At 39.9% G+C, this 13,995-nt stretch overlaps 2 protein-coding genes across 3 annotated transcripts in view; one reads left to right on the top strand and one right to left on the bottom strand.

Moving 5' to 3' along the window:
* pcxb (pyruvate carboxylase b) overlaps positions 1-13,995 on the bottom strand; it is a 383,732-nt gene that overhangs the window by 145,460 nt on the left and 224,277 nt on the right. The window lies entirely within an intron of this gene.
* LOC119776389 (leucine-rich repeat and fibronectin type-III domain-containing protein 4) overlaps positions 1-13,995 on the top strand; it is a 47,476-nt gene that overhangs the window by 25,724 nt on the left and 7,757 nt on the right. The window contains exons 5-7 of the mRNA XM_038274779.1: positions 1,750-1,920; positions 2,669-2,830; positions 3,954-4,688. Coding sequence (XP_038130707.1) covers positions 1,750-1,920; positions 2,669-2,830; positions 3,954-4,688 — 1,068 coding nt within the window. The remainder of the gene's footprint in view (positions 1-1,749; positions 1,921-2,668; positions 2,831-3,953; positions 4,689-13,995) is intronic.

The raw sequence follows: 13,995 nt of genomic DNA, 5'->3' as shown, positions 1-13,995 counted from the left end.
TCTATATTTGCATTAAAGGCCTTTTTAGCATTAATATTGCTGCTAGTACCATAGCCATTCATCAAAGCCTACAGAACCAAAGGGAAGCGATCGAGTGTGTAAGGTAAGCAAGTCAGGGGCTTATAGATACTGGCTAGGTGTCAAAAGGTGGAAAAGAGGCTAATCATGATCTTAAATGGAGCAAGGACTTACATTCTAACTTGAGGCTAATATGCAGTGTGAATGCCAAGTCTAAAAGGAAGGGTTGACATTGTAAATATGGATCAACTTTGAATCAGCTTTATGTAAACTTAGACAGTTTCTCAAGTTAACTTTCCTATAACTGGATTTCACTTTTCTCAATTCATTTTGGCAGGGATTTAATTAAAAGCGTATATTTCAGCCCATTTTGACAGGATGGTATCTAGCAGTAGAAGAAACTGTCGCCTGCATCCCCATTATGACAATATCCAAGCATGATCTTGCTTATACTCAGAATGCCTGAAATCTGATGACTAGAGAGAAGATTGGTATAAAGTAAACTAACTTTTAGGGATTAAGTTTGAGACTATTTGAGCTTTGAACTAAAGTGCCATATCCTGCTAGAGTAAGCAACACAAGACGGGCATAACAGTTTTGCCCAGGAAACCCCTCTACATTGGATCTTTTCTATCTGCAGATCATTCCCTCCCAGGTTAATTAATAGTTAAGTATCAAAAACAGAGGATAGCTAGTTTCTGAAGTGCATAGACCTGTTACTTTGGTGCAAACATGTTAACAAACATCCAGATTGGCCTTTCATTTTAACTTCAGCAGTTCATTTTTACCATGTCTAGAAACACGCATGCGTAAAGTTGTGTCCATAGGACTCGCCGAGTCATGAAACTCTTTCAATAATTTGTGAAACAAAACATTTTATTTCCTAATTTTCAACTGCAGTGAAATTATCGGTTTAAAAAACGATATTGATTACTAGAATGGACTGATATTAACATAAGAAACTTCTAGGAGAACAGTAAAGCATCCTGCTAATGCATTTTTTTACTCCAAAGCAGAATGCACACATTTCTTCATGCTCCCTCCGCCTACCTCCATTGCGCTCCATTCGGAAAACATTCACAACAGCAGAACGATGCTGATCGTGTGCTAAAGATGTGAATTTTCACCTACCTTCTGAGTGAGCAAGAAGCAAAAGTGTCTTTGTTCATTACCAAAACTAATGCATTCTTTCCACTACATTATCCTTACAGTTCAACATCAAATGAAAGAACCGCTACGGCCTTATTTCAATGATGCACTTTGGAAAAAACTCTGACGAACAAGTTGTGATAGAAAAAGAAAACACTGAAAAGAAAACAGTACGAGAAAAAAAAGAGAGAGAATGAAAAATACCTTTACAAAGACAAGTTCATGTTTTACTGTTTTCTCACTTGTAAGTCATACTTCAAACAAACTGAACAGGATGCTTAATGACTTAAATCAAAGTTGTGCTTCGAAACCTCTGATCATCTGTCAACATTATTATTAACTGATAGTTTAATAATGTAACAAAAACAAAACTCCAGATAATCTGATCAGTTCTTTAACCCATAGCTTATTCTATCCACCAGAGGCAGGCGATCAAATGGTCAGTCTTCACAGCTGCCTTTAGTTTCACATACATACCTCATCCTTCCCCTCTCAGACAAGTGCATGACTCTCTCATGAGTTTACTTATTAAAAGTATCTCTAAGGAATCAGTCTAACAAAAACCTAATCTTATTCCAACAGGGTACCATGGGAGTCTATTCAGAACATGGCCAGTCTCCACACTCTGAACCTGGACCATAACCTAATAGACAATATAGCTGAAGGAGTCTTTGGAGAGCTTTATAAGCTGGCGCGGCTGGATATGACCTCTAACCGGCTCAGAACTCTGCCACCTGATCCATTTTTTGCAAGGTACATGTTAAGATTTCTTCTTTTGATATTGTGAAGAAAAATGCTCAGGTGGGAAAAGGATGCTGAGCTACTAATGTGGTCTTTCACTGTGAGTTGTAACAGAGTACATATATTCTATTTTTGACTATCCAAAACAGCAGCTGTTTATTCAAGTTTATTCTAAAAACTACTAATGCACTCACTTTAACTTACAGGTGTAAATTCAATAATAACCAAAGTCGATTTTTCATTTTTAATGCATGCTAATTAAAAAGTAAATATGTAATTAGATGTTTTCTTCAAAATGTAATTATTAAGGAAGCCCTGCTGTTCATTAGATTTTAAGCCATATGAAAGCAAATTTAAGTAGCTATATTTTCGTAGTTTCAAAACAAGTTAAAATCACCAACCATGGTGCTGAGTCTTACTGCTTTGGTCTAATTTTTCTGAAAAAATTAGGTTGAAGCCCTGGTTTTCTAAACAGTCCTGCTGCAAATAGGTGCATGTAAAAATCAGCACCTAAAGAAAGGACTTTACTTCTTATCAGAGTCAACTCCAAAGTAATTTTTGTTGCCCATAATGAAGGGATTTGTCTTCTTTCTCTATTGCACATATAAGAGTACAAATAAGCAATGTATGTAAAGAGGAAAGGCATGTTGTAATGACAGTGTGACTTTAAATGTGAGTTTAACTAAAGTCCAATCACCTAGAATATAATAAGTCCATTAGGACATACAAATATTTGTCAAACTACTTTCCTTTTTATCAGATCACAGACGGGAGCCATTAGTCCAACACCCTACAATGCTGTCATAAGCCTAAACTTTGGGGGGAATCCACTCCACTGTAACTGTGAGCTGCTGTGGTTAAGGAGGCTCATCAGGGGGGACGACATGGAGACGTGTGCCACACCTACTCACCTGGCTGGAAGGTAGGATCCAGGCACTTCCACCGTTCAATCATGCCCATTCCAAAACAAATGTATAAATTATTGTCACTATGATTTGGAAAACATTGGATTTGAAGCTGTAAACTTAAAATTTATTTATAATTGTTTAAAATATTAAACAACTATTTGAACAATGACCGGAGGTACGACATAATACAGCCTATATATTTTCAAAACTTATAGACTACTTTCTTATTTAACTTAACTTATTTAGAGCACATCTTTCCAAGAACTTTGGGGTGGAGTGCTACTTCTCCGAAACTCAAGTACTTATTTATCAAGTACTTTTTTTGATCCAATATTTTGTCATTTTACTGTCAAAAAAAAAAAAAAAAAACTCTCTGCATTTAACCCAGCAGTGGACTGCCATTGTGCAGCACCAGGGCAGCAGTTTAGAGTTAAGGGTCTTGCTCAGGGACCCAGAGCGGCAGTCTGTGGGGGTGGGGATTGATCCCAGAACCTCAGGATTCCAAGCGCAATGCCCTAACCACTAGGCTGCCACTCCCCTGATGGGTCTTGCCTAAGGACCCACACTGGCAGTGCAGGTCAGCAGGATACAAACCCAGGCGTCCTGGTTGCAGGATGGGTGACCTACCACTTGAGCTAACCAGGCACTAACCGCTTTCTGGAACGTGCATTGAACTGACTAAGTCAATCCTTTCAGAGTCATCTTAGGACTACATTAATGGATTTTAATGTAGCATGTGCTTGCTTTGAAACTTTGGATTTTTTTTGTCCTCCACTGTAATTAAAACTGAGTTGCAAATTAGCCAGTAAGCTCCAGGAACGTATCTGGTATGCTCAGGAAAAGTAACCTAGGACCCCCATGAAGGGTAATCTCAAAGTCTGTCTACAGCATTTAAGAAATGTATAGACTCTGTAGATAACAATCAGGCAGGAAGGACAAATGAAGTGAGCATCTGTTACTGTCATCTGTCGTTAATTAGCGTTTGCTCAGTGTAGCATTACACATTCTGTATACAACAGTCTGATCTTTGACTCTCCTTTATTAATGAAGAGCCTGTTTTAGATTGAAATATATTTTATGAATCTGATTTTTTTTCTCTTAATTCCCATCCCACTGGTCTGGTTCCTTTTCTTGTAGGTATTTCTGGTCAATCCCTGAGGAGGAGTTCACTTGCGAGCCACCTCTAATTACTCGTCACACCCACAAGCTGTGGGTGCTGGAGGGACAGCGCGCCACACTAAAATGCCGTGCCATAGGAGACCCTGAGCCAATAATCCACTGGGTTTCTCCAGATGATCGTATAGTTTCCAACTCATCTCGGACAAGTTCCTTCAGCAACGGGACGCTGGATATCTTGGTCACCGTTGCCCGGGACGATGGGGCGTACACGTGTATTGCGATAAATGCAGCAGGTGAAGCAACCGCTGCAGTGGATTTGAAAATAATCCCCCTGCCTCATCGAGGCGGGGTCGGAGGAAACACTGGGGTAAATGCTGTTAATGGCAAAAACAACAGGAATGTCACGAGTGGGATTTTACGGACAGATCCAGGTTCATCGGATATCAGCACGGGCAAAAACGGAGGGATAAACAATGGAGCGGGACGAGGGGCAGAAGCAGAGGATGGAAATGTAGGGGATGGGGAGGCCAACGAAGGAGAGAGTGGAAAGTCTTCTGAGGGGGAGAGGGCAGACGGAGGAAGCATGGAGGACGACGAGGGGACTGAGGAGGAGGGCAGGATGGTTGGAGTACAGGGAGTGACCTCCACTTCAGCTCAGGTGCAATGGGATTTGGGACGTTTGTCCGAAGCATATGTCGTGTGGATGTATCAGATACAATACAACTGCACTGCCGACGAGACCCTCATCTACAGGTCAGTCTGATATTATTCAACAACAATCAGATTTTATTCTGGTTTCAGTTTTGATTTTAGCATCCAAGTTGTTCCACATCGTCTCCCCATCTTTAAAAAAAAAGTTAAACTCCTTTACGGTAAATATCTTTAAATTCTTATCTTTTACACTATGACACTTGACGCTGCTCATTTTAGCTATTAAGAAGCAGAAACTAAGGGATGAAGGAAATGTGATGTCAGGTTTAGAAAGAGGTGCATAGGTAGTATATAATTTATGAACATCACCGTGCCACACGAAAAACCTTGAGGTGAATTGTATCAGGATATAAATTAGAGAAATACATCTACAAGTGGAGAAAAAGAAATATAAAAAGTTTAAAAGGTAATATGGGGGTATATGATGGCCTACAGAGGTACCTACAGCATTTCACTTTTGTCAAATTACAACTGAAAAATCTAATGTATTTATGATTTTTTATGATAAACAATCTAGATTTTGTGGCATGAGAGAAAAGGACAGATTGTTTTCATGTTTTCATCAAGACAAACCCAAAATAATTTTTTGCTCCAAACTCAAAACACTTTAGTTGTAGGAACCCACACAGGTAAAAGGACCATCCACACAGCAAAACATGGCAGTAGAAGCATCATGGTGTGAGGGCATTCTTCCATAGTATAATAAAGCAGCAAAAACAATGGTTGGGATTGATGGAAAGGGATAAAAGCTTTTTACAGAGTAATCCTTAAAACCTGAGAGTGGTGTGGAAGAAACAGACGTTAAACATAACCAAAGATTCAGCATAATAGTCCAAATAGAGAAACCCAAGCAAAGTTCCTTCTCCAAGACATCAAAATTAAATGGCTTTTTAACCAGACCTCTGGTTAAAAAGCCAAATTACTTCACTCCATTTTATAATTATCTACTACTTTGTGGTTTTATCACAAAATCCCAACTAAAAACAGTTTGAGACAAAAATGTGAAACAGTTCAAGGGGTATAAATACACCTCTAAGGGACTTTAAACTGGTTAAATGGATGAACATTTTCCTTAATTTATAATTAATCTGAGATAGACCAAAATCCAGACAAACTGACTGACAGAACCAAGATCTGATTCAGGTGAAGGAAACAAGTCTCTAAATATATGGAGTGGCTTCTAGCTGTTTGGTGTACTTACATGTTCAATACCACTTCCTGACTCATGAATTATGTTAGCACACACAGTTTACTGCCACTGAATTTACAAGCAGAGCCTGATGAAACTTTAATAGCTGGGACCGTTGTTGGAGGAAAACAGCAGCTGAAACAGTGAGGAAGAAAGAATAAGTAGAGACTCATGACAGTATTTCCTACATTTCAGCTGGCACTATTATAGACATTCATTGTTGCTTCCCTTAGGTACTATAAAGAAGGCACCAAGAAGCAAGCAGCATAGAGAAGGGGTATTAGTGGTGAAAGGATGGAGGAAGGCACTGAATACAGAGCATTGATTGGGGATATAAAAATAAATGAAGAGCTATAATAAGAGTTAGGAGGGACAATGAGGTGAATATGAGGTACAAATGAAAGCTGTGAGATGTCAGGATGGGGAGGGGAGAGACTGAGGGAAGATGGATGACAGGCTATACTGAAATCACCTTAGGAGAAGCTGAGATAAGGGAGGGATGGGTGACAGAAGACAAACTGACAGGGACTGAGGGGAGAAAGCAGGGAGGTGGATTCAAATTGTTCCTCGGGGAATAAAAACGAGGGAGGATGGAGAATGGAATATTTATAATTGCCTAAAATAGTCGGGGTAAAAAAAAAAGGTGTGAACATACAGTATGAGAAACAGAAGAAGTGGTGCTGAAATAAATAAATCAGAGGTAAATGATTTAAACCACAGGAATTTAGAAAAGAGAAAATGTAGAGCAGCTTTAAAAAGAAAAACACTTGGAAGCTGATAACTAGAACATGTGGCAAAAGCCTGAAGTAAAATAATCCCCACTGGGCAGAAAATAAAGGTAAAAATGTCTACATGTAATCTCATAACAAACTGGTGTTTCGAATAGACTGCATGCAGAACCCTCACGGAAAGAACTGAATATTTGAGAGTAGGCTTAAATATCCATTTATCTTAGTCCAAATAAGGTACAAGCTGGCTTTTTAAATGGTATAAACTAGACGTTTTTTATTCTAAAAGACATCTGGGAGCCAATATACAGCTCTGTTAGAGAATGACTTATAAAGCTGGAATCACATAGCATACAGTCACAGTATAAAGAAACTATCCATCCATCCATCCATCTTCCTCCGCTTATCCGGGGTCGGGTCGCGGGGGCAGCAGCTTAAGAAGGGAGGCCCAGACTTCCCTCTCCCCAGCCACTTCTTCCAGCACTTCAGGAGGAACCCCAAGGCGTTCCCAGGCCAGCCAAGAAACATAGTCTCTCCAGCGTGTCCTGGGTCTTCCCCGGGGCCTCCCCCCGGTGGGACGTGCCCGGAACACCTCACCAGGGAGGCGTCCAGGAGGCATCCTAAACAGATGCCCAAGCCACCTCAACTGGCTCCTCTCGACGTGGAGGAGCAGCGGCTCTACTCCGAGTCCCTCCCGGATGACCGAGCTTCTCACCCTATCTCTAAGGGAGAGCCCAGCCACCCTACGGAGGAAACCCATTTCGGCCGCTTGTATCCGCGATCTCGTTCTTTCGGTCATGACCCAGAGTTCATGACCATAGATGAGGGTAGGAACGTAGATCGACCGGTAAATCGAGAGCTTCGCTTTTTGACTCAGCTCTCTCTTCACCACGACGGACCGGTACAGTGCCCGCTTCACGGCAGACGCTGCACCAATCCGCCTGTCGATCTCCCGCTCCCTTCTTCCCTCATTCGTGAACAAGATCCCAAGATACTTAAACTCCTCCACTTGGGGCAGGACACCCCCCCTGACCCGGAGAAGGCACTCTACCCTTTTCCGGCTCAAGACCATGGCCTCGGATTTGGAGGCACTGATCCCCATCCCGGCCGCTTCACACTCGGCTGCGAACCGATCCAGCGAGAGCTGCAGATCACGACTTGATGAAGCCAACAGGACCACATCATCTGCAAAAAGCAGAGACGCAATCCTAAGGCCACCAAAACGGATCCCCTCAACACCTTGGCTGCGCCTAGAAATTCTGTCCATGAAGGTAATGAACAGAATCGGTGACAAAGGGCAGCCCTGGCGGAGTCCAACTCTCACTGGAAACGAGCCCGACTTACTGCCGGCAATGCGGACCAGACTCTGACACCGGTCATACAGGGACCTGACAGCCCGTATCAAAGGGCCCGAAGAAAGAAGAAACTACATTACCCTAAAAAAATGTTTCAGGAAACTTAAATACCCACGCTGTTACCAGGTTCTAATATTGCAATCTAACCCTACAAGCAAACCAAATTCCTCCATTCCTCATTTCTTAAAGGGATCATCTTTGGTAGATCTATAGGGCTGAGGAACAAAGACCTTGACCTGTGACCATCTTAACATTTTGCTAGTCTGGAGAATAAAGGTTTGCCCAAACAAGACCAAGGTGAAAAGGGTCCAGCAATGAGGGGACAGATTTTAATAAACGTTTAATAAACTGGGAGGAGATAGAATGACATATAAAACAATTCAGATCATTTCACTGATTAGCAGATAATTTGTTTGACTGCTTGTATCCTCTTAGAGCAATTGTTGGATTATAAAGCTGAGAATAATTACAAAAAACCCCAGAGCACATTCTCTCACTTAGTTAGCCTTTTAGATGTTAAAGTTTTTGACAGATCAATTAGCAAGACAGTTAACACACGTGCTGCTAGACAGAGTTGACGGGAGACAAGTTATTCTTGTTAGACAGAAAATAGCAACATGATTCTATTTTTAAGATGTCTTGAAATGAACCAGATGTCTGAGACATCGTCATCTGGACAGACAATCATGTTTGGTTATAGGCAGAGTTTCTGTTTGGAGGATTCCAAACTGCACTTTGGCAGAGATATACGAGGAGTGATTATTTGGGCTCGTTTTGATCGCATTTTAAACTAACAGTTTTGTTCCACATTCTTTTCTCAATGGTGTACATAACAGTATTGTAATGCATGCAAAACAAACTAATGGGTATAACAAGCTGATGCTAGTTTTGGTCAGAAAGCTTATAACTGTGCTAGTAATGGCATTAGCAGCCTGTCAGTGGTTATTGGTTCAAGAGTGACAGCAAAGATGGGATGTTAATGTCAGAAGCGAGCATGGCATCAGGATAAGCTGGACATTAGCATTAATTAGCAGGAAGTACTCTACTGACTGGCATCAGCATCCTAGTGGCATGCTAAATGCTAGTCATGCCAGTGATGGTACTAGCCTGCTAGTACCATCACTGGCATACTCATTCAGCCTAGGCAGGAGTTGGCTGTAATCTCTTACCATTTATTTTGCATTTAGAAGACAAATAAAACAGCTTGCTCACCAAGTAGTTCATGAAAATTTCCAAATTAGTTTACAAAATTATACTGCCCACACAAAGCTATGACCACCATAAAACAATGCTCGATTTAATGATTGGATGAAGTAGGCATGATTTCACTGTCAGTCTGTCTAAAACTAGTTTTATATTAGTTTTACTTTAACTGCTGGCCAGTAAGGCGTGGTAAAAAATGAAAGTGTAACGTCATGAGGACAGGCATGGTGCTTTAGACATGCATCCAAAACCATAATACAGGAAAACATCAAGCAGATGCCACTATCATGATAGACAAAGTTAAGTCAATAAAGACTGACCAATTTGGGGTTTATCTGGATTATGGAAATCCAACCTTCAGTTGGGAATCAAAAGTACAATTTTTAAACTGGGGATTGTCAAAAAAAAAAAAAAAAAAGGAAAAGGCAGGAAAGAAAAAGGGCCTGTCAAAGCAGAAGAAAAGTGGGAAAGATAGAGGAAATCAAAGTGGCAACTATTAGAATGAAACCAAGCCCACTAGAATGCCAGAAGGGATTTATAATATAGATTTATCTCTTGTCACCGATGTGCAAGAGACAACTGCGGTATTACAGCAGCTGGCAAATCGGAAAAACAACAACAAAAAAACGATTCAATGAAACGAGGACTTTTAAATTGAAATGGAAAGAATAGAAGAATGGGACTGAAAGCTTTCTGTAACAGATTTACAGTACTGCAGTGTTCCTACTTTACAATAAGAAGAACCTCAACCCATCTAAACTGATCAAAAGAACCCTGAGGTAGAGAAAATAACTGAAGAAAGCAGAGCGTTTGATAATGGAAACCAGAAAACAAAAAGAGATAGCTGTTCTAACACAGTGAAAAGTACATTTATATAGCTTGACTGAAACAACAACACTGTAACTGTTACACAGGCTGCAGAGCATAGCAGACCACACTGAGTGGCAGATTTAATCACTTTTAAAGGTCAGCCTCTTTCTGGACGACTCCAGCCTTCATTTTAGGCTGGCTTGTATAATACTGATCGCATCTCAGATAGTGCCAGCTACCATGAACCTGCTGGATGCAGTTCACCCCATCACCCTCTGCTTCTATTATTGAGACGCCCAAGTCTCAACTAGAGGAGCCGTCCAATGTTACAACACCTTGGTGGTCCTTGGCCAGCAAAGAAACAGATAACGATGTTAATATAAATCTACTTTGAATGTTTAATTGTTAACTCATGGAAAACCATGTAAATTAGAGGAACATAACTAGATGTCTTCAAGTACCATTTTAAAACTACCCAATATCCATGGACTAAAAATTCTAAGTTATAGTACATAAACACAAGGCGAGGTAAAAAGGAAAGCCTAAGCAATATTTGACTTGAATAGACTACCACAGACTTATAAAACACCTAATCTATTGTTTCTAGAGAGACATCAATGCTTTAACAAAAACAGCCTAGCTCTTGTTGGGTAGCAGGTTGCAAAAAAATACATGGAGGAAAAAAAAAAAAAAAAGGGTACAGACCTCATTACCATTGATTTTAAGTACTTTATCATATGGCAATGTGCTGGACTTTTTTAAAGACAAAGAAATTAGAATATTAAGTAGATTTAAATACTGTGCAAGCTTAGAACGGAATGCACAGTTTTCAAAATGGCTGGATAAAGCCTAAATACAAAGCTGCACTTTAATCAGCTAAAATGAAAATGTGTGTTTTAAATTCTGACAGAACTGCCTCCAAGGAGAAACACTGAAGAAAACAGATGAATTGCTCAGGAAGAAAGCTTGGCTTCACCAAGCCTTACTCTATTTGGGCTCTGATAAGTACAGTGCAAATTAGTTGTGCAAGGCATGTATTCCATATAATTTGGTTTCAAAGCCCAATTTAGCCTATTAGAGTTTGTATAAGAATAGCAGCATAAAGGGTGCACTGCTGTTGACATGCTACTGTAGCATCAGCAACACAGTGTTTGTGTTTGGATGCAAGGGTCAGCATTACAGTAGCATCTTCGTGTCGATATGAACTTTATAGCATTTGTATCTGTGGGTCACCAATAGCATTGGCATGATAACAGTTATTAGAATAAGGAATTGTTAGAACTACTGTGCTAACAGAGCTTTCTAATTTAGGTAGAGGTGCTCTGCAGTTTACCTTTTTTTCTTGAACATGATAAACATGGCTTAATAAAGCTAAGTGGTTTTCAAAATTTCAACCCGTAGCTATAAAGTACCCTTATAACGCATGAGGGTAAAGTTAGCCCAGGGATTTTATACAGTACACTCAAATGTATGGCCGCCAAAGACGCAGAGTTTAGCTTGTTAATAGGAGGATGCATAGAGAAGAAATACCCATTATTATACAGCAGTGGGGAAATTCAGGTTATTGCATTTCCCGGCCAAAAAAAAAAAAAAAAAAAAAAATCAAAAAGTCTTGTAGTTTTGGATCAGGACAGTAGCTATGTGAACAATCCCCCAAAACATTAAAGTACACAATCTATTCACTCCACTTTATCCACTTGAAATGTCACAGCAAAATTCTGCTGCAGGTCCATATTATACAAAACATTAACGTTTACGTTAGGTGGCACCGACTCCAATCCCCTCTGCCTATAACACTATATATAAGATGCACTCTGCTGCTTTCTATTGCGCTCATGTATTTTAAGCATGGATATTCTCCCCTAAACACCCATGGGAAATAAGATCTGAATCATTTATGCATACAATGCATCAGCAGGCACATTTCAAGGCTAAAAGTCAAATTTAGTTTTGGCTTTAAAACCACCTCTACCAAACCAGGAAAGTAAGGGCTTTAAAAATTCTCACGGTTCCGCCCCGGTCTCAACGGGGATCAACCTTCCTGGGGAGAACTCAAAAGCCCCGAACTTGGGACACAATTTAACAGCAAAGGGAACGATCAAAAGGCCGAGGCGAAAGGGGCAGTTGCAGACGGAATCATGTGGAGTTTATGAAATAATGAGCACATTGGTACAGACTTGAAATAAAGAGTGGCGCACAATTAGAAAGAGCAGGTAGAAATTTTGACATTCTCAGGAAAACAGCATGCTGAGAGGTAGATGGCAGAGAACAGGGCTAATGACTCACAGGAAGGAAAGGCAATGAAAGAGAAAGAACCTGAGAATTACATGAAATTCAATGCACCATTTTTTGCTGCCAACTATACAATATTGAAATAATATTTGAAAGAGTGCAGTGACATTACAAATGTATTAAAAACGAACATATTTCCAAAGCAGCTTGTTGAGTATAACAGCTTCTCAATACAGTTGCTTCCTAAAGCACCTGCAGGTTCTGCTCCTGTAACATAGGGCACACCACATGTCAAACGCAGTACTGCTGGGGAATCTGATATGAACATCCCCATTTAGCTGGGTATAAGCCTGGCAAACAGGGACAAGAAATCATACAAGAAACACGATAAGTGCATCTGCTGAGGCAAGAATTAACACAGATGAGACTTAGAGATAAAACAGCAGGGGCAGAGCAGAGGCATGAAGAGACAGCGATGGAGAAAGTGAAGGGAAATCAAGGACAATCACCAGAAAGAAAAAATAATTGAGAACAAGGATGGGGGTTCTAACTGACTTTAGATGTACCCTATGGGAGGATGCAGTTCGTCTTAAACTAGTTTGTGCAAAACTACTGGCTTAAATCAAAGGCATAAGGTCATGAAGAAAGAAATAGCCACTTGTCATTTAGAGTACATATGTGTCTGATTGTACTGTAGTAATGATACGTATTAAAAAAAAATAATAATAATAAGGTGCTTTAATTTGAAAGACAAGCTATACAGATCAAAATGTTGAAGTTTAAAATTAGATCAAGAACTGAATAAGGCAAGTTTAAACAGGACTAGTTTGGGATTACTTCTCCACTAGTTAGGAGTAACTAAAACTGTGCCTTTGTCAGTTTTTCCACTATATGTCAAAAGAACAGAATTGGACTGATGCATTAGGTGTGCAGACAAGTCTCTGAAATATAAGGAGAAGGAAGGGTAACCTTGTACAGTAGTAGGCATTCAAAACTTCCCTATTTTCCATGATGGGCACTTGGCTGGTCCCCTACTATTCCTTTTTAAACATCAATGTTTGTATTTAAATATTCTGTCATGATTTGTGGACATTAAGATCTAAAGAGAAGCGTCATCTCCTGGTCAGACCCTGTAATTCACTAAAAGGGTGGAGTCAGTAAAAAAAAAAAAATTCACACCCAGGAGAAGAGGGGGGTCACTTCAGTGGCTGGAAGTTGGCTGGCATTCGGCTGGTGTTTGACTGGGAAGGGCCATTTTGAATGGCTGCTACTGTAGGTTCAAACAAATAGACTAGAATCTATACCAATTTACCAATGCATCAAAAAAGACATTTTGTTTGTGTACTTTGAGTTTAAAGGTTAGGTCACTGTGTCTTTATAGGCAAGAACAGAATAATGACTGAGCTGGATGAATGTTGTAAATTTGTAAATGTGTAGCTTAATTCAACATCATTATAACTGCAGGCTTAATATTTAAAGGAGATACAGTAATTTTCAAGCTTAAAAAACAGAACAAAATGCAAGACCGAATCAAACCAAACAACTTTAAATTACAAGGCTGCATTTTTTTTTTAATAACAGATCAATTTCTGTTAAGTTTCTAATTAAAGCATGTATGAAATATTCCACAAATTGGCTTAAATTGATGCATGGTTGGAAGGAAAATTTCTGCCATAGAAAGCATTGTTTCGAACCTCAATTATTTGGATAACAAGTTGGCAACCCTCCAAAAACCTACAGGGTTTTCAAGGGAAACTGCAAAACAATGACAGGCAAAAAAAACTGGTGCCTAATTTGAATTGGGAAAACAGGAACCAAACAGGAGGGGAAAC

Source organism: Cyprinodon tularosa, unplaced genomic scaffold, assembly GCF_016077235.1.
Source record: "Cyprinodon tularosa strain WSP-4 unplaced genomic scaffold, ASM1607723v1 ctg93, whole genome shotgun sequence".
In the NCBI taxonomy this organism is placed as follows: domain Eukaryota; kingdom Metazoa; phylum Chordata; class Actinopteri; order Cyprinodontiformes; family Cyprinodontidae; genus Cyprinodon; species Cyprinodon tularosa.
This window is presented reverse-complemented; position numbering and strand designations above follow the sequence as displayed.